The sequence below is a fragment of the Mobula birostris genome, chromosome 15, assembly GCF_030028105.1.
Source record: "Mobula birostris isolate sMobBir1 chromosome 15, sMobBir1.hap1, whole genome shotgun sequence".
NCBI classification, from domain to species: Eukaryota; Metazoa; Chordata; class Chondrichthyes; order Myliobatiformes; family Myliobatidae; genus Mobula; species Mobula birostris.
The window spans coordinates 17,122,142-17,146,276 of record NC_092384.1 but is presented as its reverse complement, the minus strand read 5'-3'; the positions used below and the strand labels follow the sequence as shown (position 1 = coordinate 17,146,276).

General features: G+C 39.7%; 1 protein-coding gene across 3 annotated transcripts; it reads left to right on the top strand.

Moving 5' to 3' along the window:
• The first annotated feature begins 425 nt into the window (after positions 1–425).
• LOC140210243 (tyrosine-protein phosphatase non-receptor type substrate 1-like) lies at positions 426–21,967 on the top strand. 3 transcript variants are annotated; one of them, XM_072279127.1, is made up of 7 exons: positions 426–498; positions 975–1,280; positions 6,513–6,806; positions 7,392–7,499; positions 8,139–8,182; positions 16,875–16,985; positions 21,629–21,967. In XM_072279127.1, exons 2-7 carry the CDS (start codon positions 1,049–1,051, stop codon positions 21,758–21,760), a joined length of 921 nt encoding a protein of 306 aa, XP_072135228.1. In that variant the 5' UTR covers positions 426–498; positions 975–1,048; the 3' UTR covers positions 21,761–21,967. The 3 variants fall into 3 exon arrangements, with proteins under 3 accessions (XP_072135228.1, XP_072135226.1, XP_072135227.1); XM_072279125.1 differs by lacking the exon at positions 426–498 and adding an exon at positions 713–767; XM_072279126.1 differs by lacking the exons at positions 426–498; positions 16,875–16,985 and adding an exon at positions 713–767.
• The last annotated feature ends 2,168 nt before the right edge of the window (positions 21,968–24,135 follow it).

Below are 24,135 nucleotides of genomic sequence, written 5' to 3'. Positions count from 1 at the left end.
TTGTGCAGGAGACATGTGCATGACGACGTCCGGAGGAATGTCTGCTGTTCAAACCCGGCTCGTTAATCATTTCCTTTTTGTTTTGGAATCCAGACATGAAGCAGTAGTTCATTAGTCGAACCGTTAAAACGAAATCCTAAAGGAAGTTATCAAGAGAAGCAAAATTTTAATTGACATAACATCGTCCACACCCGTCGCGGCTGAATGTCTTTTGGCCGCATGAGCGCAACTGCTTTACTAGAGAAAACAGCAGGGTGCCATTTGACCGAAGGTATATGATTGAAAAGGAGCAAAACTGCAAAGGGAAATTGAAATGAAGAAATATTATTATTTTTGTCCGCCTATCTTATTAGACATTTTTCAACTCCTAAGCGGATTTCCATCTTTATCATCAGAATGCGCAGAGTACAGATTTGAATGTATATCTCAATAAGGATTTGGACAATTCCTGACTTCAGCAAGAGGGCAAGATTTCCAACATAATCACGAAAGCACTAGGTAGGCCATGTAAAAATTAGAATTGTAAGAGTTCTTATTTTCCTCCCAGCCGAGACAGGGTTTAAATCTGAACCATATTATTCTGCCTTGCGGTGGCGTCATCCTGCGTCATGTTTGCATGATTAATACATTTCCTCGCGAAGTCCTTTTCCTCCGGCAAATTCTTTAAAATACCACTTGCATTGCAAGAATTGGTCCATTTGGTTTCTGTAAGATGGCGGAGAAGTTTACGGTTTCGTACATGGCACTTCTGGCTATTACTTGGCTAAGTATGCTGATTTATACACGCCGTTTCCGAATTGAATATTCCGTTTAATAATATTTAACCCAGGGTGCCTGCAGCATATTCGGTTGCAGTTTTTTTTTAATCTATTCGGTCGTCTTTCGCTGTTAGATGTCCAGTGAATTACGTCATCAAGTTTTGTTAATTCACTGTGTTTAACTGTTATTAATACTCTTGCTTATTTTTCCGGCAGTCGTCAAAGTAACGGCGAACGAAGTATCTCAATTCCCACGGGACCTGAACGTCCCGAGTGGTGCGAATATTACCATGTTCTGCAAATTTCCACTATCACAAGATACCGTTGACGTCGTTTGGTGGAGGAAAGGCGAGAAGGGGTTTTTAGAAAGGGACAGCAGAAGACAATTTACTATAGAAAGGGGAAGAGGAACACTTGTACTCTGGAATGTCAAATTCAGCGACTCTGGGCTGTATTACTGTACAGTAAAGTTTCAGGAACAATACTTAGGGACTGGAGGTGGCACCAAGTTCACTGTGTTCGGTGAGTGTGGCTCTTTGGAGATTTTCGGCTCTGTGCATTTTACATCAAACTTAGTGATGGGGATAAAACGAAATGTTTCTACTTGATAAAACAAACGGTGAGAATACATTTGTTTTCCGTGTTAAAATATACCCCAGTCCAGGGATTCTAAATTCAGAATTATAAAGAGTAGAAAAATTAATCACATTTCATGTAGCAACTATTAGGCGCATAGTGGAGTTGATTCCGTAAATCGTATCGTACTTCCCCGGCTCTTTCCCACTGCTGTTCGACCAGCCCTGCTCATCAGTTATCTCCCAATTAAACCGAATGTCCAAGGTTAGTGATAGTTTAGGACGTTACCCTCATTATCGCGAAGGTACTTTGAATATAACGAATTACTTTTCAAGCAAGGTTAGGAATGTGTTGCAAGCAAGAGGCTGAAATAATATTAATATTAATGTGAATGGCTGGAGTTGGATAACTCGATTCCTCATCACAGAGGACGCAAAATATTAATACTTAAATAGAGTAATCTCGATCAAAGGGTCTGCATGCAGCAGCACAATACTCCATTTCCGCATCAACAAGTAGACAGGAATAATACCCAGCTCCAAAAGAGTTAATTCTAACATCAAGTAATAATTTGTCGCATGCACTACAAATTGTCATTCCAACTTTTATCATGCAGGATTAGCAAAATCTATACTTCTTTCACCATACAAAACGGTCAGAAATATCGACCTCTCAAGATTGAGGTGAATTTTGATGGGGTTGAATAGTAAAGCGTAGAGAGTCGAGCGCTAACACCTGCGCTGTCAGCTCATTCCACAATAGCTTCACCGTCAGAGTGAAGACGTTTCCCCTCAGGTTCGCCTTTAATACTTCTCATTTCACTCTGAAGCTATGACTTCCAATTACATTCTCACCCAACCTCAGTGGATGATGCAGGCTTACATGCACCATATCTACATCCCTCATAATTTCGTATACGTCTATCAAATGTTCGCTCGTTCTCTTACGAATGATGGAAAAAAAATCTTTACCTGTTAAACTTTCCTCATAATTCACGTCCTCAAATTCATGCCACATGAAGCAAGTTTTCTTTCTACTCATTCAAACATACTGATAACTTTCCTGCAGATAAGTAACGAGAACTGCGAACAACACTCCAAATTTGTTCTCACTGACGTCTAATACATCTTCAGCATAGCATCCCAACTTCTACACTCAATACTCTGATATATGAAGGCCAATATGACAAAGGTTATCTTTACGATACCATTCGCCTTTGACTCCATTTTCAATGAATTATCGATCTATAATTCCAAGATCATTTTTTACCGCACTCCTCAATGCCAGTTTCGTTCAATGTGTATATCCGAGAATGGTTTGTCTTCTCAAAGAACAACAGCTTACAATTACCTTCATTAAATCCTATCTGCTATTTTCAGCCCGTTTTTACACCTGGTCCTTAACCCGCTGCAATATGTGATCACCATGCGGCACACCACCAGTCAAAGGCCTTCGTTCAAAGAACAACCATCTACTACCATACTCTGGCTTCTCCTGCGAAGCCAACGTCAGACACAATTCACTCCTTCATCCTGAATGCCAAGCGAACGTACTTGATTAGCCCACTACCCCCATGCGGAACATTTCCAAAGTGTTGGGCACGTGGCCAAATGGTTAAGGCGTTCGTCTAGTTATCTCAACGTCGCTACTTCGCGTCTCAGCTGTGGCCGCGTGTGTGTGCCCTTGAGCAAGGCACTTAATCACTCATTGCTCTAGTCTGTGCGAGGAGTGGCGCCCCACACAGACTTCCAATCTGCGCTTTGTAAAGCATGAAAATGCCCGACGCAGTCGTCTCATGGTCTGAGTCGACGTTCCTTTGCTAAAATCCATGTTGACCATATCCACTGTTATCAAAGATCTATGGTAACCCACTCGAAAAGCTCATTAAGATTGGTCAGACAGAGCCTACATTGCACAAAATAATATTGCTTATTCCCAAACAAGCCCAGTCTATCTATATATTTATATATCCTAATCTTTGGAATATCTTCCAATAAATCACCCGCTTTACTGTAATACCAACTAGTCTATAATATTCCGGCTTATTCCGACAGTCTACCTTGAACAACGGCAAAACTAGAGACATAATTGGAGAGCAAGTTCTTGGGAAACTGAAAGGTCTGAAAGTAGGTAATTCACCTAGACCAGATTATGTACATCTCATGATTCTGATAGAAGTTGCTGAGAGATTCTGGAGGCATCAGTAAAGGTCTTTCAAGAATTACTAGATTCTGGAATGGTTCTGGAATACTGGAAATTTTCAAATATCACTCCACTCTTCAATAAGGCAAGGAGGCAGAAAAGGGAAACTATAGGCCGATCACTCTGACCTCACTGGTTGACAAGATGTTGGAGTCCATCATTAAGGATCAGGTCTTAGGTTACTCAGAAACACATAATAAAACACGCCATTGTCAGCATGATTTCCTTAAAGGAAACTCTCGCCAGACAATCTGATTGAAATATTTGAAATAATAAAAAGCAGGATAGATAAAGATTGGCAATTGGTTGTTGTGTACTTGGATTTTCAGAAGGTCTTTGACAAAGTACCACACACAAGGCTGTTAAACAAGCTACTAGTCCCAAGTATTACAGTAAAGATTCTAGGGTGGATAAAGCAGTGGCTGGTTGGTAAGAGACATAGTATGGGAATAAAGGGAGCATTTACTGGTTGGCTGCTCGAGACTAACGGTGTTCCACAGGGGTCTGTGTTGTAACTAATTCGTTTAAGGTCACATGTCAATGATATGGATGATGGAATTGATGGTTTGTTGCAAAGTTTGCGGACGATATGAAGAGAGGTCGACAGCCAAGTAGTTTTAGGAAATAGAGAAGCTACAGAAGGACTGAGACAGATTAGGAGGTCAGGCAAAGAAATGGCCGATGGAATACAGTGTCGAGAAGTGTGTGGCACGCAGTTTGGTGGAGGGTGTGAAAGTTTTGAATATTTTCCAACTGGAGAGAAAACACAAAAAACACTGAGGTGCAAAGGGACTTGCGAGTCCCTGTGCAGTATTTCATACAGGTTAATTTGCAGGTTGCGTCTGTGGTCAGGAAGGTAAATGCAACGGTCGCATTCATTCCAAGAGGAATAGAATATATAAGCCAGGATGTAAGGTTCAGACTTTATAAGGCACTGGTGAGGAGGCACGGCTTATTGTGGGCAGTTTTACACCCCTTTTCTTGGAAAGAATATGCTGAAACTGGAGAAGATTCAAAGGACGTTTATGGCAATGGTTCCAAAATTCAATAGCTAGTCATATGAAGAACGTTTTATGGCTCTAGGCCTCATTGCACTAGAGTTCAGAAAAAAACTAGGGGCAACGGCATTGAGCCCTTAAGAAAGGTGAAAGCCCTTAATCGTGTGCATGTGGAGAGGATGCTTCTTATGGTGGGAGAGTCTAAGACCAGAGGAGATGAAGAGGACAGCCTATGGCCAGAGAGTGCAGAACCTGTAGAATTTTTTTTTTTTTTTGCCACAGGCAGCTATGGAGACCAAGCCTTTATGAATATTTCAAGCAGAGGCTGATAGATTCCTGATTGGTTAGAGCATGACGAGCAATGGGGAGAAGGCAGGAGATTGGGGCTGAACAGAAAATATTAGCTATGGTGAAATGGCAGAGCAAACTTGGTGGGCCAAAGGGCCTAATTAGGCTCCTATATCCTATAGTTATATGGTCTTAAAACATTAGTTTACTCTAGTCCTCCGGCACTTCACCCACGGGTAAGGATATTTTGAATCCTCTATCGGGGCTCTTTCACTTTCTGCACTAGCTTCCGAAAAGGTCCGATGGGACAACTTGCCATGTTCTGGGGACTTCTACACCCTAATTTGCCTCAAGACTGTAATCGGTATATGGGCCATGATACTCCTTCTGTTTTGCCTTAGTCTCTGTGTACGTCTCCAGAATAAATACAAATCGAAATATATAAGGTCCAAGCTCTTTCGGCTCCATGAATTGTTAAACCCGCTGATCTTCAAATGGATCAATTTTGTCTGTCGCTATCCCTTTATGCTTATATCTGTCTAAGCCCTTCGATTTTTTTTTCAGCTTAGAATTGTCCTTTACCTAGAATTTGAGAAAGCCAAGAACGTTGACTTCGGTATTGGCGTGGGAAGTGGAGTCAGGCAACGCTCAGGATGACTATTGTAGGCAGTGTGAAACCCTAACCTGTGATAAACAGATAGAACAATCTAACTATTGAATCTACCCTGTCAGACACCGACCATAGCTGTGGCGGAAGTGGTCCACGTTTACAAAATCTTAAAATTGGGCTCAAGTTTTAGTAAACACTGTGCATGGTGAAATTGAAGTTGTTCAATTCCTGATTGACCCTCTACAAGGCATCATTTCCACAAATGATCCTATAGCAGTGCCAAGTCACTGTCGACCGTTTTGCTGCAGGTCTTCAGGCTTTAGAAAGAACAGAACTGTAGAATCAATCAACTTAATCTAATTTGCATTTAGATGACTGGATGTTTCACGGAGAAGATGATTTGTCACGTTCAATACGGGGTAACTGTTCCAGGAATGGATCACATTCCGGAGTAATTTCTATTACTGAATGCTTATGACTATAAAGTTCAACCCCAAGACTTGAAACACTCCCTAAGCAGCTGAGCTGCCAGAACATTAAACTCCATGTGCATTCGTACTATAGAAATCTGTGATATTTTAGGTCTTGTAGCTCAGTCTTGATAGGAAATTAAAAATCCAATTGTAGTCAGGTTTTCAAAGCTAACGCCTGCCACAAGCCCAAATGTGCAATAAAGCTCAAATACCATTCAAAAGAGAATGTCTCCACACTTCGGACCTCTTAGCTTCGCCGTCGAGGTGTATTCTCTGAACTCTTCCTCTCATCCTTTTCCCAAACTGACTGTATTTTATTTTGCTTATTTTGTGACTGTCAGTGCTGGATGGTAACTATATGTGCTGTATGTGACTATATATACTGTTTTTGCAACTGAGCGCCAGAAGAACAAAGGTTCGCTTCGGAGTGTGTGTACGGTTGAAAAACAATAAACAGAACGTGAAATTGAATTTATTAAATACTGGTCAATACCGGCGGGGAACTAATTTGATAGTTGAGTGTCATGCTAGTTGGCGGGGAGATAAAGGGAGCTACCTGTACTGAAATGGATCGAAAATACCCAGAATAACTTTGTTTTTACCCAAGCTCCTCCAACTCCAGTGGAAATTGTTCCTGTTGGAGGGTTTTCGTCTCCTCGAAAGCTCCTTTGTAAAACGGCTGCCTTCTACCCGGAGAAATTAGAAATCGTTTGGCAAAGAAATAACAAGCAAATTCGCACTGGAATAGAAAGTGTGACAAACCGGAGCGTGGACGGCTTGTACGGAGCATTTAGTTTATTGGATATCACGCAGTCTACTCGGGGAAAAGATGTTTACACTTGTCTGGTGTCGCATGTCTCCCTCCCGGTGCCTGCCAATTTCAGTTACATCCAGGACCAAGGTAAGATGGTGTCTTGATGTCGTATCTCGGCCTTAAACGTCGACATTTTAGATCTGCCTGATCGGCTGAGTTCTTCCAGGATTTTAAGTGCTATTCTGAATTTCAGCATGTTCAGAATCTTTTGCGCTCATAGTAAGATGGAAGCGCTTACAAGTCAAAGTGGTTGGGTCAATGTGACCTTCTTCAGAACTGTTACTGAACAGCTACCCAAACACGGAAGAATGACTAATTTTGAAGTTTAATAATTGACAGTGAGTATTGAACGGGAAATGTGTTCAAAAACTTACGTGTTATTCCGTTCGCTTAAATCGTGTAGGACGAATTAAGAATTTGAATTCGTGCAGTATTTGTAAGGTAGCAAACTTCTGAACGTTTGACAAAATTGAGAAAAGCAAAACGTAAACTCTACATCTCATCGTGATATAACAAAGGTGGGAATCTGCATTTCCTGTCTTATGACATATTTTCCGATATTGTGCAGTGAGATTTGAAAGGAGCCTATTAGATATTTTGCATTATTGATTCTCATGAGTGCATTTTTTTAGATGTATAAGTGCTTCACAGTTTCTTGTTTTACCCCTGTAGAGCCACAAGGCGCTGATACTAAATTGATTCTGGCATGTGCACTGGGCGGATCGGCAATTTTAGTTCTGATAATAATTTTGGTGAAAGTCAAGTTAAAGAGATCGCACGGTAAGAACCCTGATTGCTGAGAAATATCACCTCTATTCCTGAAAAACTGATGCGCTAAAGATACTTAACTTCAAAAAGAATAAATGTCATTACAGCATGATTAGACAGGGATTGACATGGTCGAACCTGATTACATTGATAATCATCAGGCACAACACAAGCTGGATCTTAAAATGCATTAATTTCACCAGTCTACTCGCTGTATTTACATACTGTATCTTGTCCATAAATGCCGTTATATACCTTTGGAATATTTCAAATGTCGTTTTCGATACAAGGGCAGGTCTATAGTTTGAGGCGTAAGCAACCTGGCGTTGGTCTATGCTTACTGTCACTGTTTAAAGAACATTGACGAATTCATGCATGTCTCATTAATTTTAATTTCTATTTTAAAGACAGTACTTAAATATAGTACAGCCACTCATATACTATTATCACTTTACAGCTTCGTTAAAAGTCGAAGACTCTTGAGCATAGTACCATGATGTTGTTGCACAGCATTAAGACAACTGCTACCACAAAATGCTTTCTGAAAGATCCGTACCTTCAGCAGTTCCTCTTACGCGATGAATTCGATTGGTATCAAACAAATAATATCCAATTTTTACATTGCAAATAATTTCTTTTATTTTTCTTAAGGGAAAAACACACGTTCTTTGGACAGATGTCAGAATGAAGAGCCGGTAGGTGAAGTGACCTGTCTTCTTTCAGAGCGGCGTATACGGATAGCAGAGATATTATAAATTTATTTCGTTTAAACATTTGGAACGCAGTAGGGAAGAATGAAATTATCGGACAACTTTTTATTTTGAAGTATATATCCAGGATGGATTTGAATATTCCTGTTTTATCCGCTTCCTATTGTCTTTCAGGATTCCACAATAGTTCATAACCAGTTGCATTAAGATGAAGGGTAATATATATTAACGGAAGTTAGGCTGTTAGACATGCTTCGTGTGACGAATAATTAAATATAAATCAAAGACTGAGATGTTTTAAATGTCAAATGTCGGCTTACGAGAATCGCGGTGTAGTGGTCAATGGGAAAATACAGTACACGCATGAATCATTTCGCAATATATGTTTTTTTATCTTTTTTATTAATTATTCTTATAAATCAACAAAAAACATAAATTGACCAAGTCAACATATCAATCTGTGCAATCAGAGTTAAGCTATCAACCAAGCTAAACAATATATCAATAATAATAAGAAAAAACAAAATGTAAAAGTTCAAACACGAGGAATTCTGCAGATGCTGGAAATTCAAACAACACACATCAAAGTTGCTGGTGAACGCAGCAGGCCAGGCAGCATCTCTAGGAAGAGGTACAGTCGACGTTTCAGGCCGAGACTCTTCTTCAGGACTAACTGAAGAAAGAGCTAGTACGAGATTTAAAAGTGGGGGGGGGGGAGATCCAAAATGATAGGGGAAGACGGGGGGGGGCGGAGGAATGGAACCAAGACCTGGACAGGTGATCGGCAGAAGGGGTATGAGAGGACCATGGAACAGGAGGCCCAGGGAGAAGGCGAAGGAGGCCCAATCCCAGCTCTCCTGTCCCATGATCCTCTCATACCCCTTCTGCCGATCACCTGTCCAGGTCTTGGCTCCATTCCCCCCCACCCTCCCGTCTTCTTCTATCATTTTGGATCTCCCCCTCCCCCTCCCACTTTTAAATCTCGTACTAGCTCTTTCTGTAGTTAGTCCTGACGAAGTGTCTCGGCCAGAAACGTCGACTGTACTTCTTCCTAGAGATGCTGCCTGGCCTGCTGCGTTCACCAGAAACTTTAAAGTGTGAAAGCTATTTTTTTTGGAAAAAAGAAAAAAGGAAAAAAGAACCCCTACTAACTAAAACAACAAAAACCCTACTAACAAAAAAAAAACATTGAGAGCACAAACCCGGAGCTATACACCATACACACTTCCATAAAAGAAAGATATCAATCCGCCAACCAAATCCATTTACCCAAGAAGTAGAAGGGGACCATCTTAATTAACTCAAATCAAATGATAGTAGCGAGCAATAGAGCCCTACATTTTCTCAAAGTCAAATCCAGGATCAGAATTTCGACTTCTGATTTTCTCCAAACTAAGACATAACATCACCTGAGAGAACCATGGCATCAAAGTGGGAGCAGAGGTATCTTTCCATTTTAATAAAATAGCCCTTCGGGCCAGTAATGTGACAACTGCAATGACACGTTGGTCTGATATAGAAATACCGTGAATATATTGAGGAATTATACCGAACAAAACTGTCAATTTATTGGGTCGTAAATTGATTTTTACAGCTTTAGGAATTGTAGATAAAATAGATTTCCAAAACTGTTTCAATACAGAACACGATCAAAACATATGTCTCAATGTAGCTGTCTCAGTTTTATATCTATTACACTGACTATCAACTTTAGGAAATATTTTAGACAGTCTCCCCTCTGTCAAATAATAACGATGTACACTTTTAAGTTGAATTAGAGAGTGACTAGCACGAATCGAAAAAGAGTTAACCAACTTCAAAATTCGCAATCAATTCTCTGTTGTCAAGGTCATATTAAGCTTTCTTTCCCAATCTTGCTTAATCTTAAGTAAAGGATAATTATCCTGTTGTAATAGTAAATTATAAATTTTCCCAATAAAACCTTTCACTAAAGGATTCATTTTTAAAATAGAGTCTAACAGGTCAGAATCTTGTATATATGGAAAATTACTTAAATATTCTTGTAAGAAATATCTGACCTGAAGATTTCGCAAGAAGTGTGAGTCCGAGAGAGAATATTTAGTTACTAATTTCTGAAAGGGCATAAATCGGCCTTCTTGGAACAGATCCATGAAGGAATATACTCCTTTATTCCTCCAAAGAGAAAAGGAAGGATCACTAAGTGAAAGTTTAAATAAGTAGTTTCGATAAATTAAACACAGAAGGTTAATTTATTTAAGATTATAAAAATTACAAAACTGGTACAAATTCGTAATGACTGCTTAATCATAGGATATAAAATTAGAATAGAGATTTTGGCTAGTTGTATACGTAAAGAGGCTCCTAATAACCAGGTTAGGTAAAATTGTTTTACAGCTTTCATTTTCAAATCAACCCAAGGTGCTCGTTTACTTTTATTAGTCCAATATAACCAAGAAGACGCATAACGTATATTAACCGCCCAATAATGCATTCTTAAATTAGGCAGAGCAAAACATAGAAACATAGAAACATAGAAAATAGGTGCAGGAGTAGACCATTCGGCCCTTCGAGCCTGCACCGCCATTTATTATGATCATGGCTGATCATCCAACTCAGAACCCCGCCCCAACCTTCCCTCCATACCCCCTGACCCCCGTAGCCACAAGGGCCATATCTAACTCCCTCTTAAATATAGCCAATGAACTGGCCTCAACTGTTTCCTGTGGCAGAGAATTCCACAGATTCACCACTCTCTGTGTGAAGAAGTTTTTCCTAATCTCGGTCCTAAAAGGCTTCCCCTCTATCCTCAAACTGTGACTCCTCGTTCTGGACTTCCCCAACATCGGGAACAATCTTCCTGCATCTAGCCTGTCCAATCCCTTTAGGATCTTATACGTTTCAATCAGATCCACCCCTCAATCTTCTAAATTCCAACGAGTACAAGCCCAGTTCATCCAGTCTTTCTTCATATGTAAGTCCTGCCATCCCAGGAATCAATCTGGTGAACCTTCTCTGTACTCCCTCTATGGCAAGGGTGTCTTTCCTCAGATTAGGGGACCAAAACTGCATACAATACTCCAGGTGTGGTCTCACCAAGGCCTTGTACAACTGCAGTAGTACCTCCCTGCTCCTGTACTCGAATCCTCTCGCTATAAATGCCAGCATACCATTCGCCTTTTTCACCGCCTGCTGTACCTGCATGCCCACTTTCAATGACTGGTGTATAATGACACCCAGGTCTCGTTGCACCTCCCCTTTTCCTAATCGGCCACCATTCAGATAATAATCTGTTTTCCCATTTTTGCCACCAAAGTGGATAACTTCACATTTATCCACATTAAATTGCATCTGCCATGAATTTGCCCACTCACCCAACCTATCCAAGTCACCCTGCATCCTCTTAGCATCCTCCTCACAGCTAACACTGCCACCCAGCTTCGTGTCATCCGCTAAATTGGAGATGCACACTAATCTCCTGTGTGGGACCTTGTCAAAAGCCTTCTGAAAATCCAAATATACCACATCCACTGGTTCTCCCCTATCCACTCTACTAGTTACATCCTCAAAAAATTCTATGAGATTCGTCAGACATGATTTTCCTTTCACAAATCCATGCTGACTTTGTCCGATCATTTCACCGCTTTCCAAATGTGCTGTTATCACATCCTTGATAACGGACTCCAGCAGTTTCCCCACCACCGACGTTAGGCTAACCGGTCTATAATTCCCCGGTTTCTCTCTCCCTCCTTTTTTAAAAAGTGGAGTTACATTAGCCACCCTCCAATCCTCAGGAACTAGTCCAGAATCTAACGAGTTTTGAAAAATTATCACTAATGCATCCACTATTTCTTGGACTACTTCCTTAAGCACCCTGGGATCCAGACCATCTGGCCCTGGGGATTTATCTGCCTTCAATCCCTTCAATTTACCTAACACCACTTCCCTACTAACATGTATTTCGCTCAGTTCCTCCATCTCACTGGACCCTCTGTCCCCTACTATTTCCCCTCCATCCTTTCTTAATTTTTGTAAATGATATTTTCCAACTCTTGGTCTTTTAGTATTCCAAACAAAAGATTAAATAATAGAGTTAACCTGATCAAAAAACTTCTTAGTTAAAAAAAATGAATACTTTGAAATACATAAAAGAATGTTGGTAAAATCATCATTTAAAATGCATGAATTCGAACGGTTAACGAAAGTGTAAATAGATTCCATCTAGAAAATAATTGCTCCATAAAATCCACTAAGGGAGCTAAAGTAGCTCTATAAAGGTCTCCACAATTTTTAGTGATGATAATACCTAAATACTTTAAAGAGTGCGTAATTTTGAAAGGAATGTCATCATAGAGAGAAACGGAATCATTTAGAGGAAATAATTCACTTTTATGCAGGTTTAATTTATATCCTGAAAACTTTCCAAATTCATTTAATAATTTCTATAAACTAGGAATTGATTCTACAGGATTCGAAACATAAACTAAGAGATCATCAGCATAAAGAGAGATCTTATGAATAGTCCCATTAATGTAAATTCCTTGAAGTTCATTAGCTTCATGAAGTGCAATAGCCAAAGGTTCCAATACCAAATTAAATAACAACGGACTTAACGGACATGCTTGTCTCGTACCCGGCGAAAGGAGAAAAAAGGGGATCTGCAATTATTAGTAATAACAGTGGCAATAGGGCGTTTATATATCATTCTATTCCACTCATTAAAATTAGTACCTAAGTTGAATTTCTCTAAAACGTTAAATAAGTATTTCCATTCAACTCCATCAAATGCCTCTACAGCATCAAGAGAAACAACACATTGGGGAGTCTTAGAAAGGGATGAGTATATACCATTTAACAGTCTCCGAGATTTATATAAGGAATAACGGCCTTTCATAAAACCAGTTTGGTCCTGAGAAATCATTTTAGCTAGAATATTCTCCAGTCCATTAGCCATTATTTTTGAAAGAAGTTTCGCATCCACATTTAATAATGAGATAGGTCTATATGAAGCGCAATCAGTAGGGTCTTTATCTTTCTTAGGAATTAAAGAGATAAAAGCTTCATAAAATATGGAAGGTAACTCTCCTAACAAAAAAAAAATCTTTATGCGTTTCCAACATATAAGGAGTAAGCAATTCTTCATTTTTTTTTAATAAAACCCTATAGGAAAACCATCCAATCGAGGAGCTTTACCAGATTGCGTTAAAAGAATAGTTTTCTGAATTTCTTTTTTAGTAACAGGAGTATCAAGAGTTTGTTGATCCTCAACAGATATTCCAGGAAAGTCAATCTTTTGTACAAAGTCATTCATATTAGAAGGATCAGCTGGAAACTGAGATTCATTGAGTTCCCTGTAAAAGTCTTGAAAAATGTTATTAATGTCTTCATAATTACAAGCTAAACTATCATATCCCTTACGAATTTTTAAAATTTGTCTTTTACCTCCAGCTGCCTTTAGTTGGGATGCTAATAGCTTATTACTTTCATCTCCAAACACATAAAATTGACTTTAAATTACGCAAATTTATTTCAGTAGGATATGTTATAGTAAATTATATTGTGATTGAAGTTCAACCCCTTGTTTAAATAAATCAATATTAGGACTGACTGCATATATCTAAGTCTTTAATTTGTTTTGAAATCCTATCGAACGCTACTTTTGTCTGTTTCTTAAGCTTCGCCAAATAGGAGATTATCTGACCTCGCAAATATGCTTTAAATGTATCTCATATAATCAATTTCGACACATGTCTCATCTTATAAAAAGAAAAAAAAATCTTTTATCTGGGTCTCAAAAAATTTCACGAAGTCCGAACTTGTAATGAATTTTCTGGAAAACGCCAAGACGAGTTTACATTACCAACACCATTCAATTCAAAAGTTAAGCTTAAAGGTGCATGATCCAAAACAACAATAGCGTCATATTCACATTTCTGGACTTTGGACAAACATCGGAAATCAGCTATAAAATAATCAATTCTCGAATATTTTATGAATATGTGTATAAAAAGAATAATCTCTATCATTAGGAGATAGATTTCTCCAGATTTCAATCAAACCATAATCAATTGAAAAGGATTTAATAAGTGATGCTGAACAACTTGGAAGCTGCTGATTGGTTAAACTCTTGTCAATTAAGCATTTAAACAACAGTGGAAGTCACCCCCAATCAGCAACATATATTCCTTTAAGTCTCGTAATAAACCAAATACATTTTTTAAAAAAGAAGCATCATCTCCAATAGGTCCATACAGATGAACCATGACATTTTTCTATTACAAATTGTTCCTTCAACAATTAAAAATCTACCATTAATATCTGAGATGATGTCTTCTTGGATAAATAAAATACTAGATTTAATAAAAATAGATACTCCCTTTGTTTTATTTTGACAGGTAGCATGGTATTGAAGGTCTTTCCACGTTTTAAAAAATCTATTTTGATCGCCCGTTCTGATATGCTTTTCTTCAGCAAAAAATTACATCGGGCTGGAATCGATTAATAATTTGAAAGGTCTTCTTTCGCTTGATAGGGTGATTCCAGCCACGTACGTTCCAACTAATAGCGTTTATCTGTTTAACTACCATAAAATATTGTTCTTAACACGCAAATACACGCATACCAACGCGGGCTAATCAAAGATGGCGATGATGAGTGTAACCATATAGAAAACACGCATGCTCCGGAACTCCATACTGGGAAAAGAATACAAGAAGTGAATAAAATTGGAGAAAATAATCCCGCAATAAACCCCATAATTCAAAACTACCCCCAATCCTCCCAGCATCCCAAAAGTTAGAAATCCGGCAATATATGCTACATCTGATTTGAAAGCACAACAATCAAAATTGAAAATGCAACGAATTCTTGCTTTGGAAAGTCATATGTAGTTTTTAACTCCGATTCCCAACAAAGATCCACAGAGCAGTGCATGACCTGCAATGGAATCGAATATGCTTCTAATAAACCATGTAGTATCTGGTGCACAATGATACCCACATGTAACGAAACTCCACAAGGCGCCTTCTACTCCAGGAGGCTACGCTGAATGATTATTGTCCTCAATTATGAAAGAAATGCCTACAACGTATAAATGTATTGTCATCTCCCATTTTGGATTTAATCCAGAAATTAAAAATCTCCAACGACATCTTGGGAAAGAGAAAACGTTGTCCTTTCATATTGAACACCTCTCCCTAGAAAGCAACGTAAACGTTAACCGTTTCTCTTGGCTCTCGTGTTTACTGATCTACTATGTGTTTTATTTGTTTGTTTCACTTCAGAGTTCCAGCAGTTCAATGTTGTTAAATTTGTCCTGCTGGATCCTCCTGTTAGCACATATTAAATTTTAATCGGTTGTATACAACTGGAAACATTTTTTTGTGTTCGTTAATTACCTTCCCAATTTGAGCGCATATTTTTACTTTTACGTAACGATATTTACTGCAGCAACTTTTCACATCACCAGAACAAGGTTGCCATATACCACTGGCTTCATTATAGTTGAACTCCGTTGAAACTTCTATCAGCGTTTGTAGCACTTCCCGAAATGAAGGACGGCTTCTGAGAGTAATATCTAAGTTCAAACTGGAACGTTCAAGATTTTTTTTTTTAGATTAGATTAAATTAGATTCAACTTTATTGTCATTGTGCCGAGTTCAGATACAAAGCCAATGAAATGCATTTAGCATCTCATCAGAAATGCAAAGAATAGTGTTATATACAAAATAACTGCGAATAGAACAGGTGCTACAGCACACAAATATAAAAGTACTGAGACAGTACAATAGGGGTGCAATACTGCTTAGCGCTGTGATGAGAGGTTCAGCAGTGTCATAGCCGCAGGGAAGAGACTCTTCCTGCGTCTGCTGTTGCGAGAGCGGAGGCTCCTGTAGTGACTACAGGATGGGAGGAGAGTAGAAAGTTCATGGTTAGGGTGAGATGCACACCTGATAATGCTTTTCGCCCTGCCTAGGCAGCGTTTATGGCAGATGTTCTCAATGCTGGGCAATTGGGTGCCGCTTTATTACTCTGGAATGCTCTGTCATTACTTCAGCCAAATCAAATGCTATTTTAAACCATTTACTGTAACGGGCATGTCCAATTACTCTACTTATTTCGATTGTGATTTAATTGATTCACCAGCACCACCAATCACTCAACAGCTGACAAGATGCCCCTCCCATATTTGCTACCTCAGTTAAGCCAAGCTGGAACATTACATCAGGTCTTTCCATTTGTTCCAATGTTCCTAACCTAGATAATGCGAGTCTGAAGGGTCACAGGTTCTAAATGCTGCGTGGGGACGAAATCTGGTCATGCCAATAATTATAATAATTTGACGGGGTGCGTAAGAGAAACGCATTGGATAAGCCCGTGCACAAAACTTAGAAGGGCGTAGGAGATATGACAGAAGAGATAAAAAAAATAGATGGCCAGACCTAAAAAACCCATCCGATTGATAGGATGGTTTTAAGAGGTTGTTTGGAAATCTATAGTAAACGTAGCGACTTCCAACCTGAAATGGGTTTGGTATCCCATCTCTGGTATGATATACGGACAATATCATAAAACGCGGACAAAATGTTATTCTAACCATTTTTTTAAAATCATTTTTTTAATTAGATTTTCCAAAGCAAACAGTTCATGATCACTGACCTTGTATCAGTTATCAGTATCAAGTGTGTTTTTCCAACAGGCTGACCAAGCTGCGGTTGAGCACACCACTCCCTATGTTTCACTAAATCTTTGGGAGAGTAATAGATGTCGCAAAGATCGACAACAAGAAGAATGCATTATCTATTCTCAGGTAAAGCAGAGAGATTGCCATGAATAACATATGAATTTGCTTTAGAGATATACAGTGGCATGCAAATGTTTGGGCACACCTGGTCAAAATTTCTGTTACTGTGAATAGCTAAGCGAGTAAAAGCCGACCTGATTTCCAAAAGGCATAAAGTTAAAGATGACACATTTATTTAATATTTTAAGCAAGGAAACTTTATTTCCATATTTTACACTTTCAAAGTAACAAAAAAGGGTAAGGTCCTGAAGCAAATGTTTGGACACCCTTCATGGTCTGTACTTACTAACACCCCGTTTGGCAAGTATCATACCTTCTACACGCTTTCTGTAGCCAGCTAAGCGCCTTTCAATTCTTGTTTGGTGGACTTTCGCCCATTCCTCCTTGCAAAAGGCTTCTAGTTCTATGAGATTCTTGGGCCGTCTTGCATGGACTGCTCTTTTGAGGTCTATCCACAGATTGTCGACGATATTTAAATCGGGAGACTCTGAGGACCATGGCAAAATCTTCAGCTTGCGCCTCTTGAGGCAGTCCATTGTGGATTTTGAGGTGTGTTTAGGATCATTATCCTGTTGTAGAAGCCATCCTCTTTTCATCATCAGCTTTTTTACAGACAGTGTGATGCTTGCTTTCAGAATTTGCTGGTATTTTACTGCATTCATTCTTCCCTCTAACAGTGAAATGTTTCCCGTGCCACTGGCTGCAACATAAGCCCAAAGTATGATCGATGCACGCCCGTGCTTAACAGTTGGAGAGGTGTTCTTTTCATGAAATTCTGCACCCTTTTTTTCTCCAAACATACCTTTGCTCATTGCGGCCAAAAAGTTCTATTTTAATTTCATCAGTCCACAGCACCTGTTTCCATAATGCATCAGGCTTGTTTAGATGTTCCTTTGCAAACTTCTGACGCTGAATTTTGTGCTGAGGATGCAGGAATGTTTTCTTCTGATGACTCTTCCATGAAGGTCATATTCGTGCAGGTGTCGCTGCACAGTAGAACAACGCACCACCACTCCAGAGTCTGCTAAATCTTCCTGATGGTCTTTTGCAGTCAAAGGAGGATTTTGAATTGCCTTTCTAGCAATCCTTACGAGCAGTTCTCTCGGAAAGTTTTCTTGTTCTTCCAGACCTCAACTTGATCTCCACCGCTCCTGTTAACTGCCATTTCCTAATTACATTACCAACTGAGGAAACAGCTACCGGAAAACGCTTTGCTATCTTCCTACAGCCTTCTCCTGCTTTGTGTGCATCATTTATTTTAATTTTCAGAGTGCTAGGCAGCTGCTTAGAGGAGCCCTAGGCTGCTGATTGTTGAGACAATGTTTGAGGAGTCAGGGTATTTATAAAGCTTTAAAATTTGCATCACCTGGCCTTTCCTAATGATGACTGTTAGCATGCCATAGTCCTAACATGCTAAATAAGGTTTGAGACCTTGGTGAATGTTATCTGAGAGCACAAATCTCTTGGGGTGCCTAAACATTTGCATGGTGCACCTTTCCTTTTTTTTTTACTCTAAAATTGTACAAAACAAAAATAATACACTAATCTTGCTTAAAATGTTGAAAAGAATGTTTCATCTTTAGCTTTATGACTTTTGGAGATCAGTTCAACTTCTACCCACTTAAGTATTCACAGTAATAGAAATCTTGACCAGGGGTGCCCAAAGTTCTGCATGCCATTCTAGCACTGTAACAGAGCCGTCCGGCCCAAATAGTTCGTGCCACCCAATTACACACACGTGACCAATTAGCTGACTAACCCGTACGTCTATCGAACGTGGGAGGTAATCTGAGCTCCCAAAGAAAGTTATACGATCATGGAAAAACGTAGAAACACACCAGTTCGTCGGTTACGGAATTAAACCTGGATCACTGCTGCTGTAATAGAGTTATGCTTGCCGCTACGCTACCGAGTCACGCAAAACATATATGTAAGACCATGAAATATAGAAGCCGAAGTAGGGCATTCGGCCCATTCAGTCTGATCCGTCATTCAATCATGGGCTGATCCAATTCATCCAGTCATCCCCAGTCCCCTGCCTTCTCCCCATACACTTTGATGTACAGTATTGGCTAATCAAGAATGTATCTATCTCTCCATGACTGCCTTAAATGCACCCAATGACTTGGCCTCCCAAAGCCGCTCATTGCAACAAATTCCACATATTTACTTCCCTCTGACAAAAGTAATTTCTCCGCATCCCTTTCTGAATGGACACCATTCCATCCTGAAGTGGTGCCTCTTGACCTGGACTCACATGCCATGGGAAATAACTGTGCCACATCCAATCTGTTCAGACCTTTTAATATTCGGAATGTTTCTATGAGATTCCACCCCCCCCCCCCAACCCATACTCCTGATCCCCAGGGAATACAGTCCAAGAGCTGCCAGGCGTTCCTCATACGGTAACTCTTTCATCCCTGGAATCATTTTCGTGAATCTTCTCTAAACCCTCTCCAGTGTCAGTATATCCTGTCTAAAATAAGGAGCCCAAAACTGCAAACAGTACTCCAAGTGTTGTCTCACGAGTTGCTTATAGAGCCTCAACATCACATCCTTGTTCATATATTCTATATCTCGAGAAATGAACGCCAACATTACATTTGCCTTCTTCACAACCGACTCAACCTGGAGGTTAACCTTCCGGATATCCTGCACAAGGACTCACAATTGCCTATGCATCTCTGCATTTTGAATTCTTTTCCCATCTAAATAATAGGCCGCACGTATATTTTTCCACAACAGTGCATGCCCATACACTTTCCAAAATTGTATTTCATTTGCCATTTTTTTGCCTATTCCCCGAAACTATCTAAGTCTTTCTGCAGGCTCTGTTTGCTCAGCACTAGCGGCTCCTCCACCTGCCTTTGTATCATCGGTAAACTTAGCGAAAATCCATTCATTCCATAGTCCAAATCATTGATATACGTTATAAAAAGCAGCGGTCGCAACACCAAACCCTGTGGAACTCCTCTGGTAACCGGCAATCAGCCAGAATAGGATCCCTTTATTCCACTCTCTATCTTCCGCCAATCAGCAATGCTCCACACATGTTAGTAACGCCTCTGCAATTCCATGGGCTCTTATCTTGCTAAGCAGCATCATGTGCTGTACCTTGTCAAAGACCTTCTGAAAATCTAAGTACACCACATCTACTGCATCTCCTTTGTCTACACTGCTTGCAATTTCCTCCAAAAAAAAAAATAGCGGTAGGTTAGACAGGCAGGATTTTCCTTTCAGAAAACCATGCTGGCTTTGGCCTATTGTCATGTGCCTCCAGGTATTCCGTAATCTCATTCCTAACAATCGATTCCAATATAAATATAAACGATATCCCAAAGGATGTTAATTTTACAGACCTGAGCAGACCTTGGTCACTGTATCATTTACGACTAAACACCCTCAAAATATAATCACATTTTTCTTCCATCTGGATGGACTCCAACCTGAAGGCATGAACATTATCTCTCCCATTTTTAATGCTTATTTCATTTACTCCTTCTCTTTTTTTTTTCTCTTTTCCCAATTCTGGCTCCCTTTCACCTCGTCTCTTCTCATCTGCCCATCACCTCCACTGGGTCCTCTCCTTCTTCAATTTCTTCCGGGGTCCACGGTCTCCTCCTATCAGATTCCTTCTTGCACCCTTTTCCTTTTCAACTCATCACCTCTCGGCTTCTAAGTCATTCCATCCCCATCATGAACACACATTCTTTCTCACCGGGTTTCTCATATCACCTGTCATCTTGTATTCCTTCCTCACCTTCCTATTCTAGCTTCTGACCCCCTTCTTTAGCTGTCCTGGTAAAGCGTTTCGGACAGAAATATCAACAGTTCATTTACCGTCACACATGTTGCCTTACCTAATGAATTACATCAGCATTTCTTTTGCATTCCCCAAGATTTCCAGTATCTGCAGAATCCATCGAGATAATATTTTTTACCCTTGCTTTTACGAATTTAATTTCATCCGTAATGTGGAAACACTAAAAAATCATGAAACTGGAAATAGCCAACCTTTCCATCGCCCATTATCAGCTCGACAATGAGCTCGAATATCTGATAATAACCGAGCAATACTGAACCAATCGAACTTTGGTGTCATTGATGGAAATACCGAACTATGACAAAACAGTAACCATACGGCATGAATGAACAAAGTGCCAGCGTTCATTCTATCAGTTGTGCGGTATCCACTGATGACAGTGTCTGTGTGCATTTGGAGTTCTGTTAGCAGGTGTGACTGAGGAAACAAGGTAAGAACTACAGACGAAAAAGTTAGCGGCAATCAGACACATATAACGCAAGAATGCTCTTGTATTTTGAGTTAGTGAAATATTTTTTACTATACCTGCTGCTTCAAGGAGTTACCTACTCTCCCAACTCGATTTTGTTAAAGTTCATTTTCAGTAAGGAAAGAAACACTCATTGTTCAGTGGGACCGTACAGTCACTTGGAGTTGAAATACAGGGACCATATAAATCAAAAAGGGAAATTGTGAAACAGTGTTGACATAAACTTTGTGTAAAACGGCAGAAATTGTAAAATTGATAGCTTATGAGTGTACCACTAATTTATTTTACAATTTTTGATTCAATTTGTTCAACTCAATAGATTCCCGATTAACCTCTGATTCTGAAATGTTTTCGCAGACTAAAGGAAATGGGGCTGACAAACTGACTTACGCTGTTCTGCAGCTTCCTGATTCCAAGAACACGCCAGCATCCACATATCAGAACAAACATGCATTGTATGCAGATGTAAATATATCAAAGAAACTATGAAGCTGAGAATCCAACTGCAATTTTGAGCTATAGACTATCAATGAGTGCACGCCCGAGGCATTGCCTCGTTTCATTTCTTTCCTCCAGACAAAGATTGTTAATCGATGTTACATGTATAAGTTAGGAAGATAAGGGATCAATTTCGTCTTCGATTTATTGGAAGCGATTATCACTGGAAAAAAATAAAAGTAAGAAACTTAAGAATAAAATTGGGAATAAGCCATTCCGCCTCTCTCTCCTGCCCAGTCATCATCTCCATTGGACAGTCCCCGATCATTCCAGGAAATAACCTACTTTGCCTAAAGTACCGCCTCACCCCCAAGATATTCCCTCCACAGTCCTCAGAGGATGAAAAAAAAAATCAGAGATTCGTCACCACCAGCGAGAGAAACTTTGCTTGCAGGGCAAAAAAAAAAAAAAAAAAAAAACGTCAACTGAACAGTTATTCTTGCTCACTTATATCAAAGTTCCACCGAGGGAAATATAGATTTGAAGATGTGCAAAAATGCAACATTTTCTCGCGATAACACCTCTGTGTTTGAATATTGATCAGCAAATGTCGTATGATAAAAAAATCAGTACTCTCCTGTCTCATATACATTCACGGCTTTTTGCTCAAAATTAGCTGTAAAATACAACTGCACTATCACATGGCAGTAACAGAAATCCCAGGGCACCCAAAAGGCTGGAGAAATGCATCGCAACCTGTGTACAACCCAGCCCACATTGAAACAAAGGAGATGCGCAAATGGTCACATTAAAGGAAATCAGGTTTAGCCTAACATTTGCCTGAAAATTGTAGACGTTGGAAAGACGATTTATAGGAATCACGTGTCTAGATGTGCACTTTCGAAAAATATGGTGCTTTGGACAGAGCTCCTCAGCGATTAATAACTGCCCAATTGCCCAAAAGAGCTAAATAAATCTGAAATATGCCCAGCATTTATTTGGGCAGTAGTCAGTAAATTGACATATTAATTCCGGTTCGGGTAGATGTATGTGTGACACAACAGGATGAGCATCCTGTTATAATAATACATTATTGTTGCTCATCAGGACAGCGTGGTTGGTGGATAAGGTGCGGGACTAAAAAAGGTGGGGAGTAGGTACACAGAACACCGGCAGTGAAATAAATCCTCTGTCTGATGATGCAAACAACAGTCTATTCTCTGAAAGAGTTTCTGTAATGCAGAGAAATTGGCAAAATAATAGAAGCGTACACGCTTGGAAACAAAAGTGGGCCGCTCAGACCTGTTCTGTTGGATATGCTGGCTGGGATAGATTTCCTTTCACATGCCAAATCTCAGATCCACTTCACATCTCAAATCTCGTCGATTTCTCCACCTTTAAATGTTGTTTTGATATTTACTTTCAAGTAAAATGCACAGTTATATGTTGTTCGTAGTTGACGGGATCTTTGTACTCTTACCTTCCTTATTCATTTCTTCGTCTATTCATCAAAAAAAAAACACAAATAGCCGTTTGTTATTTCTCTGAAGGGCAATATCACAAGAGTAGACTAATTCCTCAAGCAAATGCGATGCGCTGGTGATATTTTCCAACGTGCCTTTTAGGATGTAGTTAGATTCAGCTCAGCTCAACGTCGTTTGAAACGTATCATTTGCCCGCACTGCAGAATGCCCTGCGCAAAAAAAAAAGTCCTCCCTAATACTGTGTACTATATTTACCTGAAAAAAAATTCAGTACAGTCGAATGAAGATAGAAAATAAATACAATAGTAATATAAATGATAACGGTTTCCGGGATTTTAAATATGTGTAAACTTGTAAATTCCTCTCAATCATCCCAATCAAGTGCGTTCTGTCACTGCGATGGACCAGAGATGGCGCCATCTCTAATTGCTACGCTGTTACGACGATACCTCCACATCGCACCCCCACCCCCCACTTAGAGTTGTTACAATCTATTTGGAAACACTCCTCTACTGACAAACAATCCAATAAGTGATATGCTATTCGTTTGTCGATAGACGATATCTTATTCGCTGAACACCAGGCGTAAATTTGAACCTTGGCTTCTCAGTTTCGTTCATTTCAGGATTAGAGGATGAAATCTCGGTTAAAAATGCTTCGGCGATCACTGAAGATGTCATGGTCTGGTCCGTGAAGTCCGTATTCGGGTTCACACTCCGGTCCAGCAACCCTTGCTCCAGGTTTTCCTATCTACCCTGTTTCTGTTCTTGTTGAGCTGTAATTGAGGCAGCTGATGCTTGTTGGGATGGCTGCATAAGTACCTTCAGAGAGCAGGGAATGGCTGTTGTATTGTTCTAGTCCTTACTCCTTCTATCCCTTCCTCTTCCTTCTGTTTCCTCGCCTGAAGCCTTGCTGGTAACTCTCACCCCGCCTGAAGTTCTC